The 14,368-nt window shown below is 55.3% G+C and overlaps 1 protein-coding gene across 13 annotated transcripts in view; it reads right to left on the bottom strand.

Annotated features, from left to right (window-relative positions):
• Positions 1–793: 793 nt before the first annotated feature.
• The window catches only part of ARHGEF10L (Rho guanine nucleotide exchange factor 10 like), a 170,888-nt gene continuing 157,313 nt past the window's right edge, over positions 794–14,368 (bottom strand). For all 13 annotated transcript variants that reach the window (XM_066375213.1, XM_066375215.1, XM_066375211.1 and 10 more), the window contains 3 exons: positions 10,703–10,877; positions 2,385–2,507; positions 794–1,889 (listed from right to left, as the gene is read on the bottom strand). In XM_066375213.1, coding sequence (XP_066231310.1) covers positions 1,351–1,889; positions 2,385–2,507; positions 10,703–10,877 — 837 coding nt within the window. In that variant the 3' untranslated portion in view covers positions 794–1,350. The remainder of the gene's footprint in view (positions 1,890–2,384; positions 2,508–10,702; positions 10,878–14,368) is intronic.

Here is a 14,368-nt window from a genome sequence, read left to right as displayed (position 1 = left end):
GTGGACAGACACGCAGACAGATGACAGAGGGGTGGATGGGTGGGCAGGTGGAAAAAACACTTCCCTTTTGGGTGGTGGGTTTGGGTTTTGTTTTATTCCTGTAGGCAGCTCTAGAAATATAAGGATGGAGACGGAGCCAGAAGAGGAAAGCCAGAGCCCCAGGCAGCCCTACCTGCCAGCCTGGGCTCCGCTCCCACCACCCAGAGCTCACCCCACCCCCCTCACACCCAGGGCCCTCAGCTGCCTCCTTGCCTTGCTCTGTTGCCCATAGCAACAGCTCCAGACCCCACCTTCCACAGTGAAGCTTCCTTCCCGCCCAGGTTGGCAGAGCTGAGGCCTCCTGCCTCCATACCACTCCGGAGCTGGGGGCCCAGACATTTTTTTTCAAAAAATATTCAGAAAAGAAGCTCCCAAGAGCCTCCTCTCAAGTAGAAGGGACCTGTCTGGGACGATGGAGACAGTCAACTCAGTGCTGTCCAATGCAGTTGGCTGTCACATTGTGGGGCTCTCCAAGCCACGCTAGAAATGTGGTTAATGGGACTGAGAAACAGAAATTGTCATTTAATTTAAATTAATTAATTTTAAAAATTGAATAGCCGTTTTGTGGCCCATGGCGACCACATCGAACAGCACAGGTCTGGGGCCTGCTCTTGTGGCAGGGTCTTCCCGGTGCCTGGCCTGGGCCACTCCTGCTGACAGTGTCACACCTGGCTCCAGAACAATCCCTGTCCAGCAACAGTAGCTCTGTCCCTGTTCCGACCTCATCTCAAAAAGAACCCCTCAATTCAAGTACTGTCATTATTCTCGCCTTTTATTCCAGCATCTCCCAGAGCTCCAATATGTACAGACTTGATTTATACACAGATAATATACACCATATATACGTATTTATATATATATTCACACACCAGCCCACACGCTCTCATACACACACACGCCCCTCCCTGGAGGGGCGCGTGGCCACCTCTGAGCCCCGCTCGGCCCCTACTAGAGGCGCTGGGCTTGCCAGGCGTTTGTGAGGTTTTGAGTTTTGTTTTTAAAAAGGCCATTTCTTCCAGAGGAGTCTTCCCTCTCCACAAACCCAAACCCCTCCCCCAAACACTCTAAATTTTATTTTTTTAAAAAACAAGGAAGAGGTTTTCCTCTGCTCTGTCAATATAGCTACTAGAGACCCAGGCCCGTGCGCCTGGGTGGTTCCTAGAGACCTGGGGCTGTCCGCATGCCCCACACGGAGCCCTGGAAGGAGATTCCTCCCGCACTCCTGGGGGACCCTGGACCGCCGAAGGGCCATGGCCAGGGAGGGCCCGGCATGGCTGCAGCTGTGCACCCTGGGGGGCGGGGAGCGGAAGGCTATAGCGTCAATGGCACCTGCCAGATGAGGAGGGTGCTGTCCATCTCCCCACACGGGGCCGGCCTCCCGCCCACACCCGAGGCACTGCCAAAGTTCCGGTAGCCCTGCCCGCCAGAGATGATGGCCATGGAGCAGATCTCCTTGCGATGGGCATCGCGGGCGCAGGGCCGGCTGCGCACCCAGACGTCGGGGTCGTCGGCCATCTCATAGATGGAGCCGTCCTCCTCGCTGTGCTCCAGGGCGGAGCCGTCGGCAGCCGCGGGCTCCCGCACAGAGAGCAGCGGGCCGGGGAGGTGGGCCGTGGAGCGCAGGCGGTACTGCAGGAGAATGCCCTTCTTGCGCGTCAGCTCTCGGCCCACGTGACTGGGGGGCGCGGGTGCCGGCTCAGGAGCCTGCCCGTCTGGCTTGTCCTCCTCGGCTCTGGGGCCCTCAGCCTCTTCTGGCTCACTCCGCAGGATGTCGAGGGCCAAGATGCTGGTGGCCACTGCCAGGAAGGTCACAGGCCCGCAGTGACCGTTAAGGGAGACCATGCCTTTCCCTGCAGGAATGGGGCAGAAAGAAGGGGCCCAAAGGTCCCAAACATTAAGTGAGGCACCCATACAGGTCTCTGGGAGAACTTTCTGCTTATTGGTTTTTGCTGGGGTTTTGTGTTTGTTTCTTTTGGTAACTGTAATCTACGTTGGCACCTTGCCAGGGGGCCATGGGTCTGGGGTAGGGCTCTCCCGTGCTCCAGGTCTACTGTCTTTGGAGGGGTGGATGAAGCAGCACAGGAGTGACCCTATAAGCCACTTGGGGAGCCTCAGTGTGAAAGTGCCGCAGCTCCCTGCCCAAGCCACCCTCACTGAGGCTGTGCCTTGCCCGAGCCATTGCCTCCACCTGGAGAGCCCTTCCCGCCCACCCGATTCTGTAACTCATCCTGGAAGCCCAGCGCAAGCTCCGCCACACCACGTCCTTCGGGAATTCACCCGCAGAGAGCGGATCGCTTGGGTCTCTGTGCCCTCAGTCCTAGGCTTCCCACCATCTCAGACCTCACCTGTGATCTTAGGGATGCCTTCCAGCCGAGGCACAGGCAGCAGGACGATGACACCCTGGTCGGTGCCCACCCAGAGCAGACCCTGGCAGATCAGGAGGCTGGTGATGCAGAGCTGCTTCTGGCCTGCAGAGACGGAGAGGCCAGCATGAGCAGCACACTCTCCTTGGGGGACAGCAGTGGGTTCTGGGGAGCCACCTCAAATTGAGGAAATGGTACAATCCAGGCTTCTCCAGGGAAACAAAGGAGAAGCTGGGAGGGGCGTGGTTAAGAGCTGGGGCTCAGGAGGCTGACCTGGCTGGCGTCCAGCCCCGAGACCCTGAGCTGAGTGCCCCCTTCACCCAGCCTCCTTTTCCTCCCGAGTAACGTGGGGCTGCCGCGAGGCTGCAATGAGGCAACGCCACAGAGAACCGTGCGGACCCACGTCAGCTCCCTGCACGCACTGGCCGGGTTCTCAGACATAATGGGTACGCCCAGGCCAGCCCACATCGGGGTCACAACCAGCCACCTGGGGAGTGACGCCAGGGAGGCCTGTGAAGGTGCGGGTTTGAGGGTGAGGAGGATGTTGGTGCAGGCGGGATGCATGGGGAGGGGGCCAAGGTGGATACGAGAAGCAGGGCAAACTGGTGAATGGTTTAGGCGGCAGCCCCTAAATTTCTAGCCCAGGCTTGACATTTTGCCCACGTGGGCCCTTCCTCCAGGGAGGATGTCAGCCCCCGTTAGTTCTTGTTGCCCATTCCCTGGGTGTGGCCTCTTCATTTTAGCCAAAAGCGATGGCAGGGAGGGTCCCACTGCTCTTCACAGGGAGGAAGGACAGTATGGGCTGCATGGCACACAAGGCTCCGGGGCCAGACGCTGGGTTCAAACCCCAGCTCTGCCACTTCCTGGCTATGCGACCTAGGGCCAGTCTAGTCTCTAAACCTCTCTGGCTGTCATTTCCACATTTGCAAGAGCAGACATTGATGACATTACATAGCCTTGTCCTGAGGATGGAATGAGTCAATGACTACATCACAGAGGCCAGTGCCGGGCACGTGGTGTGCACGGGCAGGCGCCGTCTGCCATTATCACGACTGTTCCATCGCGAACGGTTCTGGTCAATGAGATGGGTGTGAGGGGGAGACTGGGAGCAGACCCCTGCCTTTCCGGAGGGCTGCCTCGCTTCTGGCCTGAATCCTCCTGCCCTGCTGAGAGGGGCCTATTCTCCCCTCAAAGGAAATTCCAACTCATGCCACATATCTCGGCAGTAACAATGCCACAGCACAGGTGGTATGATGCTGAGAGCAGTGGTCCTCAACCCAGGCATGCACCAGCACCCCAGGGGGGCTCACAAGCCAGGGGCCAATCCCAAGAGGTGAGGCCCCGAACCGCATTTCTAGCAAGTTCCCAGGTGGCACCGAGGCTGCCGGTCCAGGGACCGCACTTTGAGAAACACTGCTTTGCAGTGTGGACAGCACTCACGTGCTTGCTCTAGTGTGACGGAAGCCTTGCAACCACTGAGAGGCAGTAGTCGGCAAACTGCGGCTCGCGAGCCACACGTGGCTCTTTGGCCCCTTGAGTGTGGCTCTTCCACAAAATACCACGTGTGGGCGCTACCTCGATAAGGAATGTACCTACCTATATAGTTTAAGTTTTAAAAATTTGGCTCTCAAAAGAAATTTCAATTGTTGTACTGTTGATATTTGGCTCTGTTGATTAATGAGTTTGCTGACCACTGGATGTTATGCCCATTTTTCAGATGAGGATATATATATATATATATTTTTGTATTTTTCTGAAGCTGGAAACGGAGAGAGACAGTCAGACAGACTCCCGCATGCGCGGGATCCACCCAGCACGCCCACCAGGGGCGACACTCTGCCCACCAGGGGGCGATGCTCTGCCCCTCTGGGGCGTCACTCTGCCGCAACCAGAGCCACTCTAGCACCTGGGGCAGAGGCCAAGGAGCCATCCCCAGCACCCAGGCCATCTTTGCTCCAATGGAGCCTTGGCTGCGGGAGGGGAAGAGAGAGACAGAGAGGAAAGGGGGGTAGAGAAGCAGATGGGCGCTTTTCCTGTGTGCCCTGGCCGGGAATCGAACCCGGGTCCCCTGCACGCCAGACCGACGCTCTACGGCTGAGCCAACCGGCCAGGGCCCAGATGAGGATATTAAGGTCTGAAGAGTTCTCCCAGCTGGTGAGTGCCAGGTCAGAGCCAAGCTCAGGCGTCTGCTTACTACAGCCAGGTGCTCCCACTGCCTCTGCTCTTGAGCAAACTGCCTCAGGTCCCTACATATCAGTGTTCGGGCCTCTTCTGCAGGGCAGGCAGTCTCAGAGGTGGATGGTAGGGCTGCACAGTCACCCCAGAAGCAGGGTTTCCATCTTGGGGCTCACATCGCTCATCTAATGCAGTGTGCTGTATCGTCGCCAACCCGTCCACTCTGCACCCAGAACATCCTGGGTACCTACACTGTGCGGGATTCTACACTCGGTGCTGGAGGCGCAGCAGGAAGGAACTACACACACACACACAAAGTTCTGCTCTTGAGGAGCAAACACTCTAGAACTTTCTGGTTTGATGCTCATGTTCTCTACTAAGCTGTCCAGTTATGTAGCCATTACCCATCTGTGACTACTGGTCACTTAAAATGTGGCTAGTGGGGGCCCTGGCCGGTTGGCTCAGTGGTAGAGCATCAGTCTGGCGTGCAGAAGTCCCGGGTTCGATTCCTGGCCAGGGCACACAGGAGAAGCGCCCATCTGCTTCTCCACCCCTCCCCCTCTCCTTCCTCTCTCTCTCTTCTCCTCCCGCAGCTGAGGCTCCATTGGAGCAAAGATGGCCCGGGCGCTGGGGATGGCTCCTTGGCCTCTGCCCCAGGCGCTAGAGTGGCTCTGGTCGCAACAGAGCGACGCCCCGGAGGGGCAGAGCGTCGCCCCCTGGTGGGCAGAGTGTTGCCCCTGGTGGGCGTGCCGGGTGGATCCTGGTCGGGAGCATGCGGGAGTCTGTCTGACTGTCTCTCCCCATTTCCAGCTTCAGGAAAAATACAAAAAAAAAAAAAAAATGTGGCTAGTGGGACAGAGAGACTGAATTTTTAATTTCATTGAATTTTAATAGTGGCTACCCCATCAGCGCAGCCCTGTGGAGAGGAAAAGAGGACGTGAAAACATAAACAAGAAACATAAATACTAGGCAGAAGATTCCCATGGGGTGACAGGGCAGAGTGAGGGAAGGATTTCTAAGTCTTCATGCCTCAGTCTGCCTCCAGGAAGGATGGGGAGGCTGGTGTGAGGATGTGAGATCAGGATGACAAGGAAGAGGCAGCCACACCAGGACCTGAACAAAAAGCCCTGGAGACAGCATGTGCAAAAGCCCTGTGACAGATATGTGTTCAGCAGGTCAGTGGAACAGACTGAAGCCGGCGCAGCTCGGGGACAAAGGCAAACCAAGATGGCTGGATGGAGGTTAGGAGAGTAGATAGGTGAGGGGTATGGACTATGACTCTTAATTCTGAGCGTGATCAGAAGCTACCAGGTGAGTGATAGACCTGATCTTGGAGGAGTGTTTTAGCAGTGTGACAGAGGACTGGAGGGAGAAGGGGGTGTGCAAGATGGAGGCAGCCAAGACACAGTGATGTCAGGGAGATAATGAGAAGCCAACAGGTTCAAGATCTGTTTTGGAGCAGAATCCCAGACCTGTTGACAGACTAGAGTGGGAGGGGAGAAAAGGAGAGGAATCAGGGACAATTCCGAGAGTTTTTGTCTCTAGCAGCTGGGTTCACGGCAGTGCCATCGACTGAGATGGGGGAGAAGCAGGCCTGGGGGGGGGGGGGGTAGTCAAAGCTTCCTACCAGATGTGTTGTTTGAGATGCACACTAGAAAGCCAAGTGGAGCTGTCAGCACACAGTGGGATATATGAGTCAGGCGATATGATGCAAACTCAAAAAGTCATATTCACGTTATTGATTCAATGTGGAAATGCAAACCACACTGAAAAAAAAAGCCTGTTCATCACCTGACAACAGGGACTATTTCATAAACAGTATCTGGGGGTGGGTGAAGCTGGGGCTCTGCCTCACACCTGCGTCAACCCAGAAAGTGTGGGCTCCAAACTACTAGGACACCTCCCGTCCCAGAGTGGCACTACCACCCCCAGGAAATCAGAGCAAGAAGCTCCGGCTTTCTCTCGCCACCAGCCATCTTCCCTTCTCGCCCCAGCCAGGGTCTATAACTACCCTCTTTTCCCCTTTGCTTATTTACTATTCGCCGATCCAAATGCAAGCCTCCTGAGGGCAGAGGTTTATCTGGGCGCTCAACACCGATTCCCTAGTACGCTGGCCCACGGCAGACACTCAAAACGTATCTGAGCAAATGGGTGAATGAATGAACGAGAGAGGTGAAAAAGGACAGGGGTGTTGATGTCACTTACTCCCTGTATGAATTAACAAGTACTCCCATTGATCAATGAATATTACAAACCCACCTTGCTCCATTTTATGATTATTAGAAATATACATCTATATCCAGAGAGAAATAATATAGATACACAGTTGAGCACAGCTCTTAGCCCTACTATACAATCAATAAATGGAAGCTATTAGGATAACAGCTGTAATTATTAAAAGGACCTAGACTCTTACGTCTTAAGATCAGTTCCACCAGAGCCATAAACCTGCCAAAACGATACAGCCAAGAGAGGGAACAGTGGCCAATGTTTCATTTCGTGTGTCTCACCTCCTTTTTCCCCGGGGCCCCCGGGGCCCTGGGAGACCAGGAGGAGACCATTTCCAGATGTCCGTGCATCCTCGTGGCTCAGCCCCCCCCCCAACACCTCCCCATCCCCCAGACAGCCGAAACCCGGCCTGCCAGCGAAAGGAAGGCAGCGAGAAATGAAAGAGATGCCGGAATTGAGAAATGACTTCATCATCAGACCTCATTCCGGGGCCCTTCCTCCTCCCCGCTCCGCCTGGAGGAAAAGAGCTAGGCACTTCACAAACAGTCCGAAAGGGAAAAAAAAAAAATTCTAATGGTGGATAAATATTTTATCACAGAGACTTTAATGCAGCAGTATTCAACTCACCCAAGCCATCTATCTGGAGATATACAACTTTAAAAAGCTCAGGCTCTCGGAGAACATTTTATTAATGACCTGTCTAGTTTAAGAGGAGGAGGGAGTTTAGGTTCAAAAATGCATTAATACCAGTCGGGTACACGAGTGGAAGACAGGGGTCGGGGGAGGGAAGGAAGCCTGATAAATTTTTAACGTTCCCTTAAAAAAAAATCCACGCTTAAAGGAGGAACAAATTTATTACTAGTTATGCAATTATTTCATTTGCTGGTGCGGGGGGAAGAGAAAATAGTTAAAAAGCCTTTTAAAATATTTCTAATAAAGAATTTAAGAGTCCTGCTCTGTGGTTCTTTGGCAGGGGCACAGGGTGGGGTGGGTTTGAAGGCCCCCTGTGGCCCAGCTTCCCTCGGGGTTGGAGGGCCCTGGCCTGGCAGGCCCTGGGCTCCCTGGTGCTGTGATGAGGACTGGTCAGGCCTGGGGGAGCAGGCCAAAGGCTGTAAGTCCAGGAACCTCGGCCTCCGCCCCAGACGTGCCCAGCAAGCAGAGCAGTGGCTTCTGTCTGCTCCGATGTACCGGAGGGAAGGGCGTGGACTCGGAGGGTGGGGAGTGAGCAAGGAGCCCCTCTAATGCATGGCTGACGGGGCCCAGTGTGACGGGGGGCAGGGATGGCCCAGAAGACATGATGGAGACGATGGCAGTGAACAGTAGCACTGGGGACTGAGGCTTACGCAAGCCCGGGATTGCACGGTCTCAGGCCCACACCCACCTCCCCGAGGGGCAGGGACGAAGGGTCAGAGAGGTTCCCCATGGGCTCCCAGTCACAGGGCTGAAAGGCGGCAGAGCCAGGACCCCAGCAGGACCTGTCCAACTCCGGGCTCTCTCTGGTCTGCCGAATGCGGCTTTGGTCAGGTTCTGACTCAAATCTCGGCCCCTCGTTGTACAGATGGGGAAACTGAGGCCCGGGAAGGGGGACGCTGCACAGTAAGTATGCAACCTGCGTCCTGGCTCCGGCCACATTAGCAGTGTGACCTTAGGCCAGTCACTCGCCCTCCTTGGCCTCAGTTTACCTGGCTCTGAGAAAACTCCACAGGGATAAACGCTCTTTCCATCTTTAAAGGGTAACTGCAAAGGACAAGTCAGACTGTGGCTGAGAGAACACGTTTAAACCCACATGGCGGGTCAGCCGCGTGGTGGGAGCCCCCTCTGGCCACGTGATAATTGCCACGCTTCCTCCCTGTCTCCTCCGTGCCCACGAATGACACTGAAAAGATTAGGAAGGCCCATAAGATTATCCATTTTTCTCCTTGTTCTACTAACTTGAAATAATTTAGCTATCAGCATGAATGTGGAAATATTTTTGCGATATAGAGACACATTTATCGCAGTTAAAATTGATTTACTTTGTATAATGACTAAATCCTAAGAAATACAATAAAACTAAAACTGCAAAAAAAAAAAAAAAAAAAAAAAAAAAAAAAAAAAAAAGATAGATAGAAAAAGAAAAGACCCATTACACGAGTTGCACAAGTCCCTACCATACCCCAGGGAACATTCCGCACCCGAGGGAAACTGTTAGGGAGGTATTTCTTCTCCTGGTGTACCTACCAAACCCCAGATCTGGGGAAGGTGTCTGCCCAGCCTGATGGCATTTACCCAGAGCCAGGAACCACCTCCAGTGCCACGAGGGGCCAGAGGCTCCAGGGGGCGAAGCGACCAGCCGGAGGCCCAACAGCGGTGGAGCAGGGACTCTGGCCACCTCTGATGTCATGCCTTCCCTATTACACACAGCGGGGCTCTGAAGTGAGTCTGACCTTTTGTAACTTCTAGTCCTGCCTCTGACTGGCTGTGTGACCACACAGCAGCCTCTCGACCTGCCGAACAAACCCTTAGTTTCCACATCTGTGCAATGGAGACAACCCCCACCTCCAGGGGTTCAGATGAAATGAGATCCTGTAGGTAAAGCGCTTGAGACCTAGCTCACTGTAGGGCTCATGGCTGGGTGGTAGTTAGAGACTACTGCTCTTTGTTGTTGATCTGGTTGTTAGTAACCAGCAGATGCTGTGACCACAAGTCCAGACTCGAGGACAGTCGTGACTAGCCGGGAGGAAGCAGGAGCCAGAGTGATTTCCAGGCACCCTATCTGAAGTTAGGGACCAGGCCTCTGGTATAAGACAGAGCCCCACGGCCCCCAGGTGCTGGCTGGCCTGCCTGCCCTTGGCCCAGCCTCACAAGACAGGGAGGTCAGTCTCCTGGCTCAGCACACACCCAGCCCACCTGTCGAGTCCTGGTATGGTTAGCTTTGGGCCCCCAGCCTGCCATGCCTGCTCTGTGTCCCTGGCCCCAGCACCCTTCCAGGGCTAAACCAGCCCACCCTGCAGTGTTCGCATAAGACAAAGTTTCTAGATCCTCCCAGACCAGCCATGGGTCAGTCTGTCTGTCTGGAGGAAGATGGGCCAAGGGAGGAGGCAAGGTAAACTGATGCCTGCTGGCTCTGTGGACTGCTCTAAGCAGGACTGGGCCTTGAGCAGTGTCCACTCTGCCCCCCACCCCAGCGCAACCTGCGGGGGTCTGGGCGGTGGCCTGAGCAGCACATGGGAAGGGTAATGCCTGGAGCCGATTCCATCCAGGCCTCAGACAGATGGAGGGTGCAGGGGTGGACAGGTAAGTGCCCTCCAACCCTAACCCTCTCCACCACGCCTCACAAACAGCTGTGCAGGAGGACGCTCAGGCCCCAGGGGGACGCTATTCAAGCCTTAGGCCCTCCCCCGACCTCCAAACCCCAGCCAGTGATCGGAAAGGGACAGCTGCCTTCCTTAGCAAAACCTCTAAGGAAAGAGCCCCTTGCTCGGCCTTCTCTCCCCCTTCGCCTCATCCTGTAAGTGACTTGAGGCAGAACTGGGTTTTTTGTCCACCTGAGGAGTGGCAGATGCAGACAGGCCTGACTTGGGAGACCCTGCTGAGCTGGGAGCCTCACTTCCTGTGAGCTGGAGCCCACTGTGCTGCAGGGAGGGGACACCTGATGTCAGCAACAGGGCTTTAGCATGACAGGCCTGGGTTCACATTCTAAACCTGCCACGTTCCCCCTTGGAAGCCCAGTTTCCAAGGCTGACCCAAGGCTACTGCGGGGGGTTAATGAGATGGGCTGGACCAAATGCTCCCCTGCCTGCCCGGCCATGGAAAGTGCTCCTCCAATGTCAGCTGCCTCCCTCCCTTCACAGGCCCAGGACAGCCGGGACAAAGCCCCCCACCCCACCCCCCACCCCGACCCCTTGATGCCTCACCCGGCAGGAGGAAGGTGGTCCTGGTGGCGATGTTGATCTCCTGCAGGTGCTCCAGCGTCTCCGTGTGGAAGAGGCGGATGGAGGAGCCGGAGGAGAAGGCCATCCAGACGCCGCTGCCCGCCTTCACCATGTGGGTCACGCTCACGGCCTCATCCTGGTGCGCCTCGAAGCTTTGCTGCGACAGAGTGGCAGGTGTTGGTGCTGGGCCAGGCTTGCCAGCCAAACACCTGGGGGCCAAGCTAGTCCAGCCTCTGCCTGAACAGTCGAGGCCAGAAGGAAACCTCAGAAGCCCGGCAGTGGCGTTTGGTAACTTTCACAGGCAGGGGCATCCTGGTATGTCATGTCTGCCAGTTCCCGTGGTGTAAATACTTCTAACAGGGCCAGTCTCAAGCTACCTACACAATAGCACTAAACAAAGAGCAGGGAGAAATTCACCCACACTCAACCCTTGGGAGTTGACAGGACCAGGCTTTAGCACATCACCATGACACGGGAGGACGACAGCCGAAAGTCAACGGGAAGAAGTAGCTGCCTACGTCTTATCTAAGTTACGAAGGCAACCAACACGACTACTGGGAAGGGAGGCAGGTGCTGTGAGCCAAATCCTCATCTTTGACAGCGGGGAAGCAGCACAGAATGTCCAAATCGATAAATCAGGAGCCAGTGGAGAGACAAGGAAGAGACATATGGAAAGCACCAGGTGAATTAAAACAGAAACAGGCCCTGGCCGGTTGGCTCAGCGGTAGAGCGTCGGCCTAGCGTGCGGAGGACCCGGGTTCGATTCCCGGCCAGGGCACACAGGAGAAGCGCCCATTTGCTTCTCCACCCCTCCGCCGCGCTTTCCTCTCTGTCTCTCTCTTCCCCTCCCGCAGCCAAGGCTCCATGGGAGCAAGGATGGCCCGGGCGCTGGGGATGGCTCTGTGGCCTCTGCCTCAGGTGCTAGAGTGGCTCTGGTCGCAATATGGCGACGCCCAGGATGGGCAGAGCATCGCCCCCTGGTGGGCAGAGCGTCGCCCCATGGTGGGCGTGCCGGGTGGATCCCGGTCGGGCGCATGCGGGAGTCTGTCTGACTGTCTCTCCCCGTTTCCAGCTTCAGAAAAAAAAAACAAAAAAAAAAACAAAAAAAAAAAAACAGAAACAGGTGAAAAGTATTTTCTCCCAGGAAAGGAGATGGGATGAACCAATCTATGCTCTTTGATTTTTTTAAAATAGGTTTATGTACAATTTTGATCTCCAAGAAAAAGACCTCTTTTTTAAAGAGAGAAGACAGTCCGCGTTCCCGCCCACTGAGGACGAAGTCCCAGCTCTGACTCGGCATTGCGGGCCCGCCTTGGCCTCAGCTCTCTCCGGTCAGCCTGCCCACACTCCAGGCCAGCCAAGGCCTGTGCCGGACGGATGCTCAGGACAAGCCGTGGGGCTGCCCCTCCACCTATGTGCCACGTACATCACCCACTGCCCTCCCAGGTACAGCTTTTCACAGCATCTCAAGACTCCCCTCGGGGTGACATCTCTCTTCCATGAGGCACCCCCAGCCATGTCCTTCTGCACGCCATCCTCCACTGTCTGTCCTGCCCGGTGACACCTACACTATGTGTGGCTCTGCTCAGCCCCTCCCACCCGGACTGTGAACTGCAACGACAGACAGCGAGCCACGGGCCCTCCAGTACCCCCTGCTCAGCGCAGGGACCAGCGCACACTAAAATCTGGTCACAGAGGGAATGGGTGGACACTTGTGTTCCATCTACAACGTCTGGCTGGTACTCAGATATGGACAAGTCCAGGACAGCAGGCTGGCAACAACCTCAGTGTCCCGCCACTGGGGACAGTCAGGGAACTCTGACGCATCCACGGGGTGGACTGTTCCACATCCGTTCATGGACAGCGGCTGGGTAAAGAACACAGGAGAATGTGAATGCCATAGAAGCTAAGTGGGGGAAGAAGTGAGTGCCAGGGAGGAGAAACCTGAACACTGAGGACTAGTCCAGGGCAGCACCCAGTGCGTTTCCTCCTCCCCAGTTTTCCGTTGTTGCCATCTTATCTATAAAGATCATAGAACCCGAAACTGCAGGAAGACATTGGACAGAACGTGCATGTATTTGATATCAGATCTGCTGTTAAATCTCATTTCCTCGATAACTTTACAAGCCTGTGCCTCAGTTTCCCAGTTGTAAGTGGAAGCTGCCATGAGGATTATAGGCACCTGGGTGAAGAGGAGCTCAGTGCAGGCCCAGTTCCTATTATGGTCTAATTCAGCTAACAGATGTCCTTGCGCTCCTACTATGTGCCTGGCGTGAGTCTAGGTGCTGGAAAGGTAGTGATGAATGAGATAACCAAGGGGCCTGTTCTCAGCTCATGAAGGGTGTGTTCCCAGTGAGGAGACGATCAAAACAAATAAACAGATAAAGATTACTCCAGCCCTGGCTGGTTGGCTCAGCGGTAGAGCGTTGGCCCGGCGTGCAGGAGTCCCGGGTTTGATTCCCGGCCAGGGCACACAGGAGAGGCGCCCATTTGCTTCTCCACCCCTCCCCCTCTCCTTCCTCTCTGTCTCTCTCTTCCCCTCCCGCAGCCGAGGCTCCACTGGAGCAAAGATGGTCCGGGCGCTGGGGATGGCTCTGTGGCCTCTGCCTCAGGCACTAGAATGGCTCTGGACACAACAGAGCGACGCCCCAGAGGGGCAGAGCATCGCCCCCTGGTGGGCATGCCGGGTGGATCCCGGTTGGGCACATGCGGGAGTCTGTCTGACTGCCTCCCCGTTTCCAGCTTTGGAAAAATGAAAAAAAAAAAAAAAAGATTACTCCAAATAATGATAACCGCTGCACAGGAAAATAATGTTGGGAGCCACTGAGATTGGGTGGCCAGGGAAGGTCTCTCTAAGAGGTAGCATTTAACTAGAGTCATAAAAAAATATAAAGGAATCAGGCCTGGGATAATAGGAGTGGTGAGGGGGAGAGCATTCCAGGCAGAGGGGCACAGCAGGTACAAAGGCCCTGGGGCAGGAATGAGCTTGCCATACTTGAGAAACAGAAAGGTGGTCAGTATACAGAGCATGGTGGTTAAGACAAAGCAGGGAGAGGTTGTCAGGGCCAGGTGACACCAAGCCACCTTGAAATCCACAGTGAAGAGTCTGATTGTATGTAAGGGCTGGAGGGGGCTGAGGGGGTAAGTGACATGACTAGGTATACCTTTGAAAGAAGGTCAGTTCATCAGCTGTGTATGGCAGGAGGCTGGAATGATGGGCCTCAAATGAGCTTAGTGAACAAGTGGTGGCAGTAACATGACTCGGTTTGTTTTGCTGTAGATCTAGCCAGTCCTTCAGCCCTGACTCCATCCTGACTCAAAGCACCAAGAGGTTTCCCAAGGAGATAAAGAAGCTGGTGAGGGCTAGGGGGTCGTCCGTGGGGAGCTTGGTTAATGAACTTAAAGCTTATTTCTACTCTGAATGCAGGGCCCAGGAGACCAAGACTTTGAGATGGCCAACAAAATTGCTTTTTCTAAGCTCATCCCTGATGGCTGAGCTCTGAGGCCCAGGACGGCGTGGCCCGAGGGCTGTGGGAACAGGAAAGCCAAGGATCCCAGAGGAGGGGTGGGGAAGAGGCGGAAAGAGGTCCTGCTGTCGGGAGGTGGGGCTCTACAGCTCCCCTACTGGGGGGACCCTGAGAGAAGCAG

This window comes from Saccopteryx leptura, chromosome 3 (genome assembly GCF_036850995.1).
Source record: "Saccopteryx leptura isolate mSacLep1 chromosome 3, mSacLep1_pri_phased_curated, whole genome shotgun sequence".
Lineage (NCBI taxonomy): Eukaryota > Metazoa > Chordata > Mammalia > Chiroptera > Emballonuridae > Saccopteryx > Saccopteryx leptura.
This window is presented reverse-complemented; position numbering and strand designations above follow the sequence as displayed.